Source organism: Agelaius tricolor, unplaced genomic scaffold (genome assembly GCF_023055355.1).
Source record: "Agelaius tricolor isolate 1412-34295 unplaced genomic scaffold, bAgeTri1.0.p SCAF_5, whole genome shotgun sequence".
In the NCBI taxonomy this organism is placed as follows: domain Eukaryota; kingdom Metazoa; phylum Chordata; class Aves; order Passeriformes; family Icteridae; genus Agelaius; species Agelaius tricolor.
The window spans coordinates 43,970,443-43,985,244 of record NW_027269265.1 but is presented as its reverse complement, the minus strand read 5'-3'; the positions used below and the strand labels follow the sequence as shown (position 1 = coordinate 43,985,244).

The window sequence follows — 14,802 nt, the reverse complement described above, 5'->3', positions numbered from 1 at the left end:
GTCTCACATGATGTACAGCAAAACCTCACTCTTTCCTGTAAAGATATATGCTGGAATTTTTAGGTTCTAAGTATGGTAAAAGACCTATAGAGATCTACCAACTCACAGTGAACACTGGATAATGTGTTCCATTCCAGAGACCAGTATAAGTGAACCCATGTTTTAAGAAAAAAATCTCCAGCCTAATGACTTTAAAAAATCAAAAAATCAAAAAGGTAAAATGTCAATTTAACTTTACAACATTGATGTAGATCTTGATAAAGTGAGAGAATCTTCATTTAATTCTAAATGGATGGCTTACTTTTTCCTAACTTACCTTGTAAGTTAACATCCTCAGCTTCAAATGAAAACTTAAAGACAGAGCTGAAATTCCCCATGCTGGATAAACAGGATGCATGGAAGCATTGGGACATGGAAACATGACAAAATGCACTGATTTTTGAAACAAAGTCAAGCTTTTTCTTAGATAATTGGAAGGGGAAAACATGCAAGTACAGGAATGAACAGCTTATTCAGAAATGAAAATCACACAGAGTCACGTGAAATATGATAATAAAAAAAATACAAAAATATCATGCAATAACAACCACTCTAACCCCATACAAAGGTAAACTACTTATTAATTATGTACACTGACCATGCAAAATTATAAACTACTAGTGTTATACATGGAATATATTACAGAAAGTAAATAGAAAGGGCATGCTAGTAGATTAGCTTTTCCATATCCTGACCAGAGTTGCAGTAAGCTTTTCAACCCACCAGTGCATTGGACAGGATGAAGAGATGGCTTTTCAAATTTAACAGCTGGCTATTTCAAAACCCCAGATCCTACTCTCTGTTGCCTTTGCAAGTCTAACACTTGGGAGTTGTAGACCACTTCAACATGATCCAAATGCTTTGCAAGTGCCAGCATATATTCATAGCTCATCAATTAGGTCACAACAACACATCCTTTTGGCAGCTTGCAGACAGAAAAGAGAAGTGACCTGCTCAAAGTCAGTCTTGTGCTCAATCCAGTAAAGCCTGGCTCTTTTCATGAGACTGATACTGTAAGCAGAGCAAACCTAAAACAATTAAAAAGAACAAACATTTCTTGCTCATAAATCACTGGTCCCAAACTTGAATTAAAGAGTGCGCTTAGGATGACATACAACACCATTAATCCATGGTTTTAAGGAAATCTGTTGCCTCAGTTGAGGGAAATGATATGTTAAACTGAAGGAGAAAAAAGAGTGCAGCAAGTACTGATTTCAGCAACAGGCTACTACTTTATAACTTGACTTGGATTTCCCTGCAAATCTGAGAAACTGGGAGCAGACAAAACTATCAGTATTCAGTTCCATAAACAATCTTAAACCCAGCATTGTCTATTTAACTTAAAAACACTTTTCAAAAAATTCTAAAAGAAGTTATCCAAAAAGTGTGTGTGTGCACATGCTCTTTATCTTTCTTTGCAGAGAGTTTCCTTTTTTCTTCAAATTTTAATCTCTTGTGTCCTTGCTTTTTTTGAGAAATATAAATTAATGACAATTCTCAATTTTGTGTAAGCCTGTATTCTCTTTCCACTTCAGATCTTATTTTTTAAATTTTCCAAATGGAAAAAGAGTGGGTCTGAAGAGAAAGGGGAGAGCCATGTCAGAAAAAAAGTATGATTTTTTTTAAAAAAATCACTTTTTTGAAACCTTGGAAAATTCAGGGAAAAATTAAAGATAGGATGAATGTTGTTTGGTTGTTTTCCTGAATTCAATATTAATTTTTCCCCTGAAAATTCAGTTTTGGCCTGCATTCTCAGGAAGTAAGCATTAGGAAAAAAAAAATCATTCTAAACATTATCAGCCAGGCTAGAGACAATTGAAAATGACAGTATAGGATTATATTTCCAATAGAAATGGTGATCTGCTAATGAACTTAGTGCAGTCATTCACAGCTAGATACTGGCTCAGTTGTGGCAACTGGAAGGTACAAGAGAATCTGTTTGGATAAATGGCTAAGGTAGGCTGATTGGCAAATCCACTGTCTCAAAGACAGTGCACAGCATCAGACTGGAGCATTAATCAGTGCAAAAAAAAAAAAGACTATGAAATTAGAAAAAAAAGACTATGAAATGAGAAGTTCCACCTTGTTTTACTTTCTTTTCCCCTCCTTTTCAAAAGCTCTCTCTGGATTTTAAACAGCTCCATCCCAGTGGTGGGTTCTTAGTGAACTTTTAACCACTAACCTCCCGAGCTATCTTCACATTCAACTGGTGGGGTTGCTCAAGCTCACTTCACTCTGATCAAGACATCATTATTAGTATTAATATTGCATGTTAGTTACAGCGAGGTTACAGAGGAGAGAGAGTGTTTGTGCCTTAGTGCCTGGGGAAGGAACGCTGATAGAAGAGAAGCAGAAGCGTGCTGTGTGAGTGCAGGAGCATTCTCATGCTAAAGCGCATTCAACGTGTCGACCTCTGAACAGCATATCATGAAGGCAGTCAGCAAGTGACAACACCTGCATCTGAATTGCAGCCATCCTTCATTTGGGTTGGCAATTAAGTTCTCTGTTGCCACAGAAAATTAAGTAAATGTCCATAGAAGGTGATGCCATATTCTCTGTGTCTTGGCATATTCCATAATACGCTGCATCTTGCCTTTTGATATGTAAACAAAGTACATGATTTTTTCCCATCAAATGACAAGTTTTAAGAAGAGTGCAAAAAACCATCTTTTGAACTGCTCAAACACATTCAAAATGTCTGGGGTTCATGGACCTTGTTGTCACATTGTTATTTGCAGAACGATTTGAAAAATACATGCAGGTTAAAAAATAAGATAAAATAAAGCATGCAGTACTATATACATGTCTCAATATCCATAAATGTGAAAGGTACCTTGCACTCATCTACCATGACTGAGTTGTGAGCTGCAAAAACACATTGGTTTGAGTTGTTTTCCCTATGATTTTTCATGTCGTCATAGATTGACTGAGTCTTGGTCATTTCAATGTCTTCATGCCCTTTATGATGGGAATCAATGGTGTCAAGTTCTGCCTTGGAAAGGTGGTAGACAATGCCAGCACCAAAAGAATCCCCCACTACATTGACTGACGTTCTCATCCGGTCCCTACAAAAGAAGAAAAGGCAGAGGCTGAATGGCAAGAGAGGAAGAAAAAGTAGGCCGTGGCAGCCCTCTTTATGGTACAGTTACTGCATTTGTTTCAGGAAGCTTAAGGTATCTTTTTAACAGAGAGATGGGAGCTTTCAAGGGAAATGGGAGACGTTTGCTTTCCAAAGGGACTGTTCAAACTCCTATGTCCCAGCTGCCTATTCCCATGGAATATGGCAAAGAATGTATGAATGTATGCTAGGTCACAGCCAAACTGCAGAGATGTGCTTTACTGAGATTCCCCATGCCTTCTTCTGGAGCTGGAGGTTTCAATATCAGGGTGCCAGGCTCACGCCCCTGGCTTTGTTTAATCTGAATTTATCAGAGCACTGAACTTAATGCAGCCAGAGAAAAGGATTTTGGTTCTGATGAGTTGTTCTCCTTTCTAGTTTGAATTAACAAAAGGCCTCTCCCTTTCTTCTCAGTGAGCAAATGATGGGGAACAAAAATGCCTGAAATATCTCCATAATGCTTAGGCTATTGAAGCTCCTCTCCTGGCACCATCTTTACAGATGGCCATCTGTTGGTGTGGCAGCATGCCCACTCACACTATGTGCGCCAGAGCTTGGCATATGAGCAACCCAAATATAGGTCATGGCCTACAAAATTATGAGCCTGTGACAGCATTTCACTAACGAGTGCCCCTTGTTGTAGGAGGGTGCCAACAGAGGCTAACATGCTTCATTACAAAGAAATACGTTTGTTGGCACTTTCTGGACAGGATGCCATTAAACAGACATGCTGCCTTTCTCCTGTCTTGTCTTTAGTGTGGCTCTATCTGACAACAGTGAAGTCACAGTTGTGGATTTTCCCTGACTTCAGAATTCTGCCCCAAACCTGACCAAAGTTCCGCAAAAATGGGAGCTGGGTCCTGATGTCTTTCCTGATGCAGAAAAAAAAATCATTTACAATCTCATTTGCCTCTTCATATCTGCACTAAACATAAAACTCCTAAAAACCTTCTGACCAAGGGCTGCAAATTAAACCGACTGAAAGCAGCCAAGTCTAGCTCTGCCAAATAGGTCAGAGAAGTGATTACACTGATTAATTCTCAGAAGTATATTTATGAAGATTCATTTACACAAAATGGCCAGGTTGAACAGTGTGGACATTTGCCAAGTGACAAAAGCTAGCATATAAGACCTCATTTCCCAAGACAGTGATTAATTTCAAAACAACCTTTCTAGTATTTCTAGTAATAGATTTGTGTGACATCTCCTTTTTCTGTGGAACACCAAGAAGAAAACATCTAAATATATAATGTTTCAACTGGTAAACATTCATTATTCATCCTTATTCATGACCATATCAAATTTTGAGCACCTTTTAACATCTTTGCTCTACACATCAGTAAATCTTCCTTTCTCAGTTGTGGAATTACAGTCCCATTCAAGTTTCTCCTCTCCCTCTCAACATTATCATGCTTACATATTTACAGACTTTGGGGTGTAATATCTTTGCTGAAGCAGTTAATTTTCTGGTTTTTGGCTTCAAAAGAACACCCAGAAGGGGAAAATCCCTACAGTAATTCCCTCAAGAAACAAACCAACAACCTATAGGAGGAAAACATCCTTCCAGTTTTGCTTCATGCAAATTAAATGCTTTATACAGTTCTCATCCAATGCCTGTGAAAATACCTATTTTAAACCTGGTCAGAGTAGTAGAATAGGAAAATAAGACTTTCTGGTGTGATTTTTAATTAAGACCATTAAATACACTGAACCTGGCAATACAACTCTACAAAAAGAACACCTACTTAATTTTTTTGCATGAGTGGTGTTAAATTTGGAAAGGATTCACTGATGCCAGATGACAGAGGGATAGTATAGCATGCCAAAAAAACCAAGGTGGAGAGAATACATAAATATAATTGAGGCAGAATTCAAATTCTGGAAGGGTCATTTGAGGAGATGCTCCAGCTCATGCACACGTACTACTAGCTGAGAGATAAAGCAATACAAACTGCGCACTGATGCACAAAGTGCTACACTGCGCGATCTGAAGGAAACAAGGAAGTTCCTTTCCACAGAAACAGCAAAGTCTCAGCTGTCAGAAATCAACAGCAAAGTGCCACTGACCTCTTTTGGGGCCAAGAACACCCTATGAAGAACACAGACAATTGCACTTACTCTTTTGTTAAAACCATCCAACCAATTAACCATCCCAGGCAAGTGGGATGATGTAAACAAAACAAATATAGGAAAGTTACAGTCTAGACCCTGTTCATTACATCCAGACTTCACCTGGGTCTGAATATTCTGACTCTGATCTAAGCCAGTTCTTAAGCAACTGAAGATGGCTTATGATTGCTTAAGCCTTGGCTTAGATCAGAGTCAGAATATTCAGACCCAGAGTCAGAACTGAAGCAATCTTTTTCTGAGTTACTGAATGAAGGTTTAAATACTGGATCAGCTGCCCAAGCTTATTTTCCCTAATTCCTCTCTCTTTGCTGCAAAATACCACTAATCTGGTAACACTGATATTTGCTAAGCTTGTCAGCTCACATCTGGAGAGTACCCAGTTTGTGGCTCAAGCAAAATAAGCTCATTTTATTCCATCTGTTGGGATATATTTCCTGTCCTGTTAAATGTCACTGCTGTGTTGTTCTTGCTTTTAAACCGTAATAGAGACTGTAAGAGTTGTGAAACCCTGGGAAACTTGCCTGGTTGAAAGAGCTAACACTGGCTATGCATGCATGGGAGGTAGAAAAATGGAACAACCCAATAGATACTGGAGAGGCTTGAGAAAAAAATCAATATGGAAACCTTTCAGCTCCAATTTGAAGGAGAGAGTGTCAAGTTTAAGTATTTGACATAAAGTGATCTTTGTGTAACACAATGACCAAATCATGCAAAACTGGTTTTGGTAAGACCACAATTTCAGATGGTGGTAGCACTGTAAAATCAGCTGATGTTCTGATACTTGCTTTTATGCAAAATAATGAAAAATTCATAGAGTAGAATATTTTTTTTAAAACCTATTTTATCTGAAATTGAAATGTTATTGAAGGGATGTTCTAAGTATTTGTACATGGCTGGTTGCATTTACTCATGGGTCCCAGAAAACTGGCTGGAATTGGGTCTTAAATATTTTATTAACTTTCTCTTCTACATTCTGTTAGAAATACTGTTGTAACATTATTCAATGTTTGTAGGTAAATAAAATGTGTTTTTACATTTCATTTCAGATATTCTTTAGGTGTGGTTTGTGTGTGCAAAAGCTTGCTCAGAATTTGGCCTGTGTGCAAAAGCTTGCTCAGAATTTGGCCTGTGTGCCTTTTCTTAATATAGCAATATCAGCAGCATCATTTTTCATAGTTCATTAGATCATTATGGCTACCACAACACAGCCACTGGAAGAGGGAAAATGAAGCTATCAGTTGCTGAACATAGATTAAAAAGTACAGTGGCATGACATAGAGCTTTTCACCTCTTCTTTTATCTCTTTTTCTTTTACCTCTCAGTTCTGGATCACGCTGCACTGGCACTGCTGATCAGTAGGCCATGAGGATCCAAACACAACCATTTGAGCTGAAAGTTCTCTTGCCTTCCATTTATTTTGGAAAGACATCTTGAAGTACTTCTTTCAGAATTCCTATCCCTACATTCATCATGGCTACAGCTGCACAGTACAGAAGTTTTTATTTCTTAAGCAAGGTTGGATTAAGCAGTCGGGACAATGATGCTGAAATGCAACACCCACTAGTGGATCAGAACTGCTGATAAACTTACAGCTCTAAGGCTTGCCAGAGTTGGCAGAGCTTCTCAATCCACAGGAATATTTTAAAAATACATTTCTCTAAAAAACCAAGCAAACCACAGACCTCTTTTGCACATCCTCCTACCAGCTGCAGAAACCTACCTATTTGCCTTACTTGGAGAGCGAAGAAAACCAGATATTTAAAGTATATTTTTATATATTTTTTCTCACCTTATTCCAGCTGCAGATTCCTGTACCACTTTCCTGTTTTCAACTATGACATCATAAATATAATAAACCCACTGAATATCACATCTTTCCCTATGCCTGCTGTATCTTCTCATTTCACCATTCTCCATCATGATATCACGAGATTCAGTTATATATAAATAATCTAAGTCAAGTTTTCCCTTTGCCTCCTCAAGCTGTAAATTCCTTTCTCTTTCTTCCCTGAAGCAGAAATCAGAGCTACATGTTATCCTTCAAAATTCTTAGTGACAGATAGACCACGCCAGTAGACCCAAAATACATGCCAGAGGATTGATTTAGTTTCTTCAATTCTTCTCAATAAGCCAAGAGATAATGACAGAAAATTAAACTTCTATTTTATCTGCATATGTACATTCTCAAGGCTGCTATTTCTCCTTGCATAATTTTAGTTGTATATCTGGAACTGAAAGTTACCAGAAGCAGGCAGCTGAGGCTGCTAGTGTAGGAGAAAACACATAAATAATACAGTTACATTTATGTCTCCCCTTCTGGGCACCACAGCTGGAGCAACAAAAACAAATGTCTTTAGTACTTCAAAGGATATTATGGGAGAGCTGGCTGTTGGCCAGAATAAACCAGAATATACTGTGCTGCAGCGGTACAGGACAATACAACAATACTGGCCTCTCTAGAGGCCAGTACAACTTAAGGGCTACTAAGTCTCTCAGCTCTGCCCAGATGACAGGAGGATATCCCAGCTGTCAAATTACAGCAAGAGAAAGGATGTGGCCTGGCATACCCTCTGTCTGTATTTACGGCTTCTGTATTCAAGTGTTGAAGACCAGTAGCCTCAGAAACAATATGTGGGTTAGCTGTTTCTCACCGGAGGACCTGCAATGGCACTGGAGGACTTTGATCACAAGTTCTTGGAAATGAAAGCCATTCTTTCTAGTCTGAATGATCTGTCAGTAAAATGAAACTAGGGAATTACCTTCTTTATTTCAGTTTTCATTCTTATTTGTCTTTGGTCTTTGTCTTGCCCTGGAACAGGCTCTTTTTAAAGGTATTTTACTTTCTTATATACAAAAAGAAACCAACTTTTGCCCCTACAAGTATAAAACATTTGATACTACAAATGCCCACATCTCTCTATAACCTGCTGGCAGCATCCTGATGGAACTTGCATTTTCAGCGTTCATCCTTCATTTTAGACCAGAACTATAACAAATGGAAATACGAAAGCAAAGATTAGAAAACTGCTCTTGAGTTTTGGGAAGGCATCATTAGGGAGAAGATAATACAAAACCGCGAGCTCACAAGTGTGCCAAGGGGACCCTTGGCTCATGGAAACTGACTTCAGGAGCTCTGTAACAGTTTGTAACATCTGAGCAGCTGCTTTCAGAGTCTCCTACTTCACTGAATAGCCCATTTCCTCCTTTGGTTTATCTCAGAGGAGAGACTTACAGTTCTTTACGACCAATGGCTGTAAAGCACTGTGGACAAACATTACTTCACTGCCTTTTCTGCACTGAGCAGCAGCGTCAGCACAACTTACAAAAGCCAGTCAACAGCAACAAGCAAACTGATGTCCTGGGTAGGGAGACCCACGGCAGTCAGGATCAGCAGCATAGTGACGAGTCCCGCGCTGGGAATGCTGGCAGCTCCAACACTCGCAAGGGTGGCAGTCAAACTGCAAAACCAAACATCAAATGGGAGTAGCAGGAAGAGAACATGCACTTTACTTGCATACTCATGTGACCATTAGGAAGGCCATTTTTTAATGTGTTCTTCCCATAAAACACAACTATGAGATAAATCAAGGTAAGTTCAGGTCATATTTTTCACTCTTGTGTTTCTCTAGAAATATTTATTAGGGGACGCCAGATCAATGGGTTTTGTTCAGAGAGTTGGAAGAGGGTTGTCTGTAAGCTAGTTATGACATTCAAAGCTGTGTTGTGGTGTTTTCTAAACTCGACAAACTCATCCAGGATTTTGAATCCTGAGTTTTGACCATCCCAACATGCCAAAGTTTGGTGACTACAGGTTGAATTTTCAGAGTGATTCATTTCTGTTTATTTATGTTACCTGAAGACTGAATTATGAGTTAAAGGCTGAGAGAAAGCAGTTATTATTAAATACAGAAGAATAAAAGTCTGGTATCCAGAACTCCCAAAATATAAGCCAGCGGTCTACCAAGCCTAGATACAAATCAGCCTAGATGAAAGAGCAAAATTCATGTGATTCTTTCATAAATCAAAACCTGTGTTTGTTTTTGCCTCATATATTTTGATGAAGATCAGTAGAGTGAATGTCTGAGCTTCAAATATTTGTAAAAATACAACACAGACCATAACAAATATCAACATCATTGGGCAGTCTTATAAAGAATGGAAAATAAATTTGTCAGAGAGCAAGTCAAGGGGAGAAAAACAGGGAAGAGGAGAGGGAGAGGAGGAGGGTAAATAAAAAGGAAAGCAGGTGAGAGGGACAAATTTGATTTTTGTTTTTGCCTTGTTTATGCTATACATGAGGTGAAAAACTCCTACAGGGGCTGAGAGCCCTAACGCATGCCAGGCGTTAGGGAGGCAGAAAATGGAGGGATGCTCTGTCTCTGGGGCCACTTCATCTGGCAGCCCTTCATCTGGCAGCCAGTCAGGGCAGAGCAAAGTTCCACAACTGGGCTGCCCAGGAATAAATGCTGGGAAATGGGGCTGTGGGTGGCACCTTAGCTCCTGAAAGCAAGAACTGTGCCACAGCAGGTACCATTTCCTTTGGGCTTCCAGGAGGGACCGGGAGCTCACCCCACCGCTGGTACCCAACAAATCTGAAAGTGTGTGGGAGGGGCTCACAGCTGGTCTGTGAGTCAGAAAGGGTTAGTGAAAGAGAAGGAGCTGATAAGAGCTGCCTTTGCTCCTGAAAGGAGCTTCATCAAGGCCATCAGCATGGAAATGAGGGAGAGAGAGAGAGAGAAAAACAAACGAGGGGCAGGCTGCCTTGCTCCAATGAATATTATGTTGATTTACTTTGGCCAATGAATAAGTATAAACTTTGTGAAAGAGTATAAAAAGACAGCATGCTGTAAAATAAATATAGAGAAGCCTTCTTAATTACGGTGGGTTCTTCACATTGTTATGTCTGTCTCGACAAGGACAAAAGTGCTTCCAATACAGAAGTAGGGGAGAACAGACTCTGCAGGAAATGCTTGCCCATTAGCCCCAGAACTCATCTATGAGGATGTTAGCCTGATTTAGAGCTGCCAGATGCTGTCTGGCTGGGTCTGACCTAGGCTGCAGTGTGGTTGTCAGGTGTCTGGGTTAGAGTGCAGGCTGGCTCACTAAACACCCAGATAGGTCCAGCAGATGTGCAGGCAGGATGCTCTGCTCTGCTGTCAGGCTTTGCACATGATGCAAGATCCTCAGGCACTTCCAGCCTAAACTGGTGAGGGATTCCTTCCAAACTCTGTGAGCAAATGCTCCTGCCTGCCTTCCCACAGCAGCGCTAACAGACCTGGAGGGGAATGAAGCTAGCAGAGTTCAGAACTAAACAGAACCTGTCTTAGCTACTAAGATCACCGTTTCCCAAAGAACACAGAAAATTAGAGGAATTAAATTACCAGTATGAAGTAACTAAGGCTGGTCAAAGGCTAATTAAATCTTTATGAGGTTATGTCTGGGTCATTTGAATATTGTCAGCATCACAAAGTGCATATTCCAGAAAAAACCTAATAAGCTTTCCTTCATTTGTATTGTAATCTCAAGAGATAGCTCTTGTCATATTGCTGTAGCAAAAATGCATGAAGAGGGAAAGCAGTGGTTTTACAAATCGACCAAAGTTGCTCCCTGCTTTGTAAATGTCAGTCGCAAAGCTGGATACACCAGCCTTAATATGGTGAGATCAGGAAGAGCCAATTGCTCAATCCCTCAGAGAAAGAGAAGATGAGTAACTCAGGTTCAAGCCTACCAAATCTCCTGGACAACAGCAGATTCCAGGTTTGAATTTCCCTGGTCTCAATTTAGTTTAATATGTGGCATCTCTGAAATGACGGTTTCCAGTTTTAGGAACAAACATGGATCATGCAGGTCTAGCATCTGCCTTCATTAGAAGCAGCCCTGAAAACCTTTTACAAACTTGGCTTTACTATTTCAGGAGTCAGGGCAGGAAGTAAACAAATGGAAAGTGTGGAACTAGTATAGCTGGGCAAGAAACATAGAATTAGACGTCCCTTTGAAGGAGTTTCTTTAGTGTTAAAAAGATTTAATAAAAGAAAACTGTGTGGGTGAAAACGACAGGAAGAAGACAAACTTGGCAGCCTTCGCTTGTGGTTTCCATTTTAACTATTCAAAATGTTAGACCTGCTGTCCTCATCAAGTTAAAATTCCCTTACAGTAAACAGCCTTCAATCACTCTTATCCTTTTTTAATGGGCACTTTCTTTTGTCCTTACAGATGCTCAGCTTTCTTCTGGATAAGACAATTTGATATGAAAAGACTACATTTAATATTTGTTGGGTTAGAGATAAAAGGTCTGGGAGCATCCAGACCATGCCATAGATAATCTCACCCTGAGGATGGGCTATGGATGGGCTATTCTCAGATCATTATTTTTTTTCCTGTTCACCAAAGTGACAGAAAAAGTAAAGGAAAATATAAACACATAGAAAGATTTTTTAGGTATAACTTTTTCTTGTAGTGTATATAAACAGATATATTCTAGAAAGTTAATGGCCCGTACATGAGTTGTAGCACACCCCTAAACTAAAAAAAAAAAAAAAAAAGCATTTCATTGGACAGAGAATGCTTTATATTAGACTTGACATTGTTTTGTGTGCTGGTTTTGGCTGGAGTAGAATTAATCTCCTTCACAGTGGCTGGTAGGGGGCTGTGTTTTGGATTTGTGCTGAGCACAGGGTTGATAATACAGAGATATTTTTGTTATTGCTGAGCAGGGCTCACACAGAGCCAAGGCATTTTCTGCTTTCCATGCTGCCATGGTGGTGAGGGAGCTGGGGGTGCAGGGGAGGAGACACAGCTGGCACAGGTGACCCCAGCTGACCAAAGGGATGTTCCACACCCCATGTGTGTGGAATCATCAGTGCATAAAGTGGGAGGAAGAAGGAGAAAAGGGGAGTTTGGAGGGATGTCCTGTGTCTTCCCAAGTGACTGTCACACGTGGTGGGGCCATGCTCTCCTGGAGGTGGCTGAGCACCTGCTCACCTGTGGGAGGTAGTGGATTAACTCCTTGGTTTTCTTTGCTTGTGGGCACTGTTTCTGCTTTCCCAATTGAACTATTGCTATCTCAACCCATGAGTTTTCTTTTACCCTTGTGATTCTGTCCCCAATCCTGCTGGTGAGGGAGTGAGCAAGTGGCTGTGTGGGGTTTGGTGTCCACCCGGAGTTAAACCATGACAATTGTCAACTCTAGAAGTGTAAAACACCAGCATGCACTATGGCTGCAAATATAGAAAACACACCACCAGAGAACCAGGACCCATATATGAAACATTCATTTGCATATCATTATTAGAAATCCACAGATTTCATACTGAATCCAACTGAGACCACTCAGCTACCAAGAAGACATCCAAGCCAAAGCATTCACATTTTACAGTCTGTAGAAACAAAGGACTCTTTTGAACTGACCTCACAGTAACTATCTGGCCTCCATCCAGGTCAATTCCATTCATCTGTGCTATGAAGATGGCAGCCACAGCTTCATAGAGGGCAGTTCCATCCATGTTAATTGTTGCTCCAACAGGAAGAACAAACCTTGTTACACGCTTATCAATGCCAAGATTTTCTTCGAGACATCGGAATGTGACAGGTAATGTTCCAGCACTAGGGAGAGAAAGCAAAAAACACAAAGAAGGCACAATTAAAATCAATATAAGAGATACACATAAGGGAGCAAAATTAGAAATTCTAATACCATTGTTTATATTTTCTACTTCCGCTTTCTGCTGTGATTTAAGCCTTTTTTAGACAATTTTTAAACTAGGCCTACATTTAACTGGAAGTGGGACTGTAGCCAAGACATGAACGTGGCTTGATGTAGCATGAGAGCTTGAGAGTGCCTGCATGAATCCTCAGCTTTTCACTGAAGTCCAATTATTTTGCAAAAATTGATTAAAATAAAAACTGAGAGGATTTTTCCTTTATTTTGTGAAACCTAGAAATGTTTGTTTTTTCTTTCTTGAATGCAATGAGACTGGTCTTAACATGCTCTGAAAAGAAAAAGAATTATCACTTTTCCTAGTTGAGGAAACAAGCACAGAATTAACACAATTTGCACAAGTGATTCGGCAAATGGCAGAAAAGACAACAAAAGAAGGAAGAAAAAACAAAAAAGTAGGTCTCTCAGATGTCTGCAGGTCTCTGCAGAGATACAGCCTCTCTAGAGAATCCTGAAGGCAAGTGGTATTTTGATTTATTGAAAGATGGTTGTATTAAAAATAGTTTTGCAGTGAAGGTTAGAACAGCAGATGTATCATGTCTAAACAGCAGGTAATAATCTGCCAAAAAATAAAGCACACTGGTATTTCTCAGGTGTACCTGGAAGCTGTGCCTAGAGCTGTGATCCATGCCTGGAAAATCCCAGCAAGGAATGAAAATGGGCTTTTCCTTGTTATCACAAAGTAGAGCAGAGGCAGGAAGATCCCTCCATGGATGACAAGACCCACAATCACAGTGACCATGTACATGCCAAGTTGTCTAGCAACTACTTCTAGGTCCTTGATTGCAATGATTTTTCCACAGATGAGGCAAGCAATACCCAACGGGGAGTACCTGGAGAAAGAAAACAAGCATAGGCAGAACTCATCTTGGCAGTGCAGTCATAGAAACTGTGCTGAACCAAACAGACTGGAGAAGAGCAGGGAGCTCTCAGGCTCAACACTGAGGTGAACATCAAGAACTGATTGAAATTCAAGGGATAGTTTTCACATATTTTTTAAAAGCGATGGCCATCTCCAGCAAATCCCCCATACACTTCATTTTCCATCCTATCAAATGGAACATGCCTTTCCTGAATAGCTCTCAATCCTAAAATAACATTGGACAAGAATATGATAATGTTACACAGGCTTGTATCATAAAGAACGGTGCAGATTTGTTCTTAAAATGTAACTTTTACAACCCATTGATTATCTGGTTTCAGGAGGTTGCATTACTTACTTCAGTTAAACTATTTTTTGAAATGAACTGATTATATCTTGAAGGCTGGAAATGTTTCCACTGTTCTTTCAATAATTCAGACAAATGCTTTTTAATTTATGGATTCTTCATTAATTATGTACTTTTGTTACTTAGGGTATGGGTTTTACCTCCTTAATCATTAGAACAATACAAAGGAAACAGATTTTCAGAATAAAAGTGCTTCCTGGTTTTTGTTAGAATATCTCATGATTTCTCAAGCAGTGTGCCCAAGGCCTGGAAGCCTTCAATCACTTCAAATGCAAGGCCAGCTGTTATACCAGTTATCATAAAACGCCACATTTCAGTGAACTTGACAAAATGCAGTTCTTACAGAGAGTTACATGTTGTCAGAGCCAGATGTCTGTTTTGTTTTATGCTTATGTAGCAATGCCATGTTCCCGAGAGTCTCTAGGTGCCATGGGAGTTGCAGATGTCTGTGCTGAGCAATCATAAACCAAACAGAATGTAACTCTGCATAAGGAAGTGCTTTTTTCTTTATAAACACACACTAAAATCCCCTTGCTTCTGGCCTCAACAAATCTCTAAAAATTCTAAAC

At 39.7% G+C, this 14,802-nt stretch overlaps 1 protein-coding gene across 4 annotated transcripts in view; it reads right to left on the bottom strand.

Moving 5' to 3' along the window:
* Nucleotides 1-14,802, bottom strand: part of SLC1A2 (solute carrier family 1 member 2) — an 87,254-nt gene that overhangs the window by 9,730 nt on the left and 62,722 nt on the right. For 3 of the 4 annotated variants that reach the window (XM_071427621.1, XM_071427620.1, XM_071427619.1), the window contains exons 7-10: nt 13,604-13,837; nt 12,695-12,889; nt 8,611-8,745; nt 2,873-3,104 (exon numbers count right to left, since the gene is read on the bottom strand). In XM_071427621.1, coding sequence (XP_071283722.1) covers nt 2,873-3,104; nt 8,611-8,745; nt 12,695-12,889; nt 13,604-13,837 — 796 coding nt within the window. Of the gene's footprint in view, nt 1-316; nt 3,105-8,610; nt 8,746-12,694; nt 12,890-13,603; nt 13,838-14,802 lie in introns of all 4 variants that reach the window. The other variant, XR_011679283.1, reaches the window with a different exon arrangement.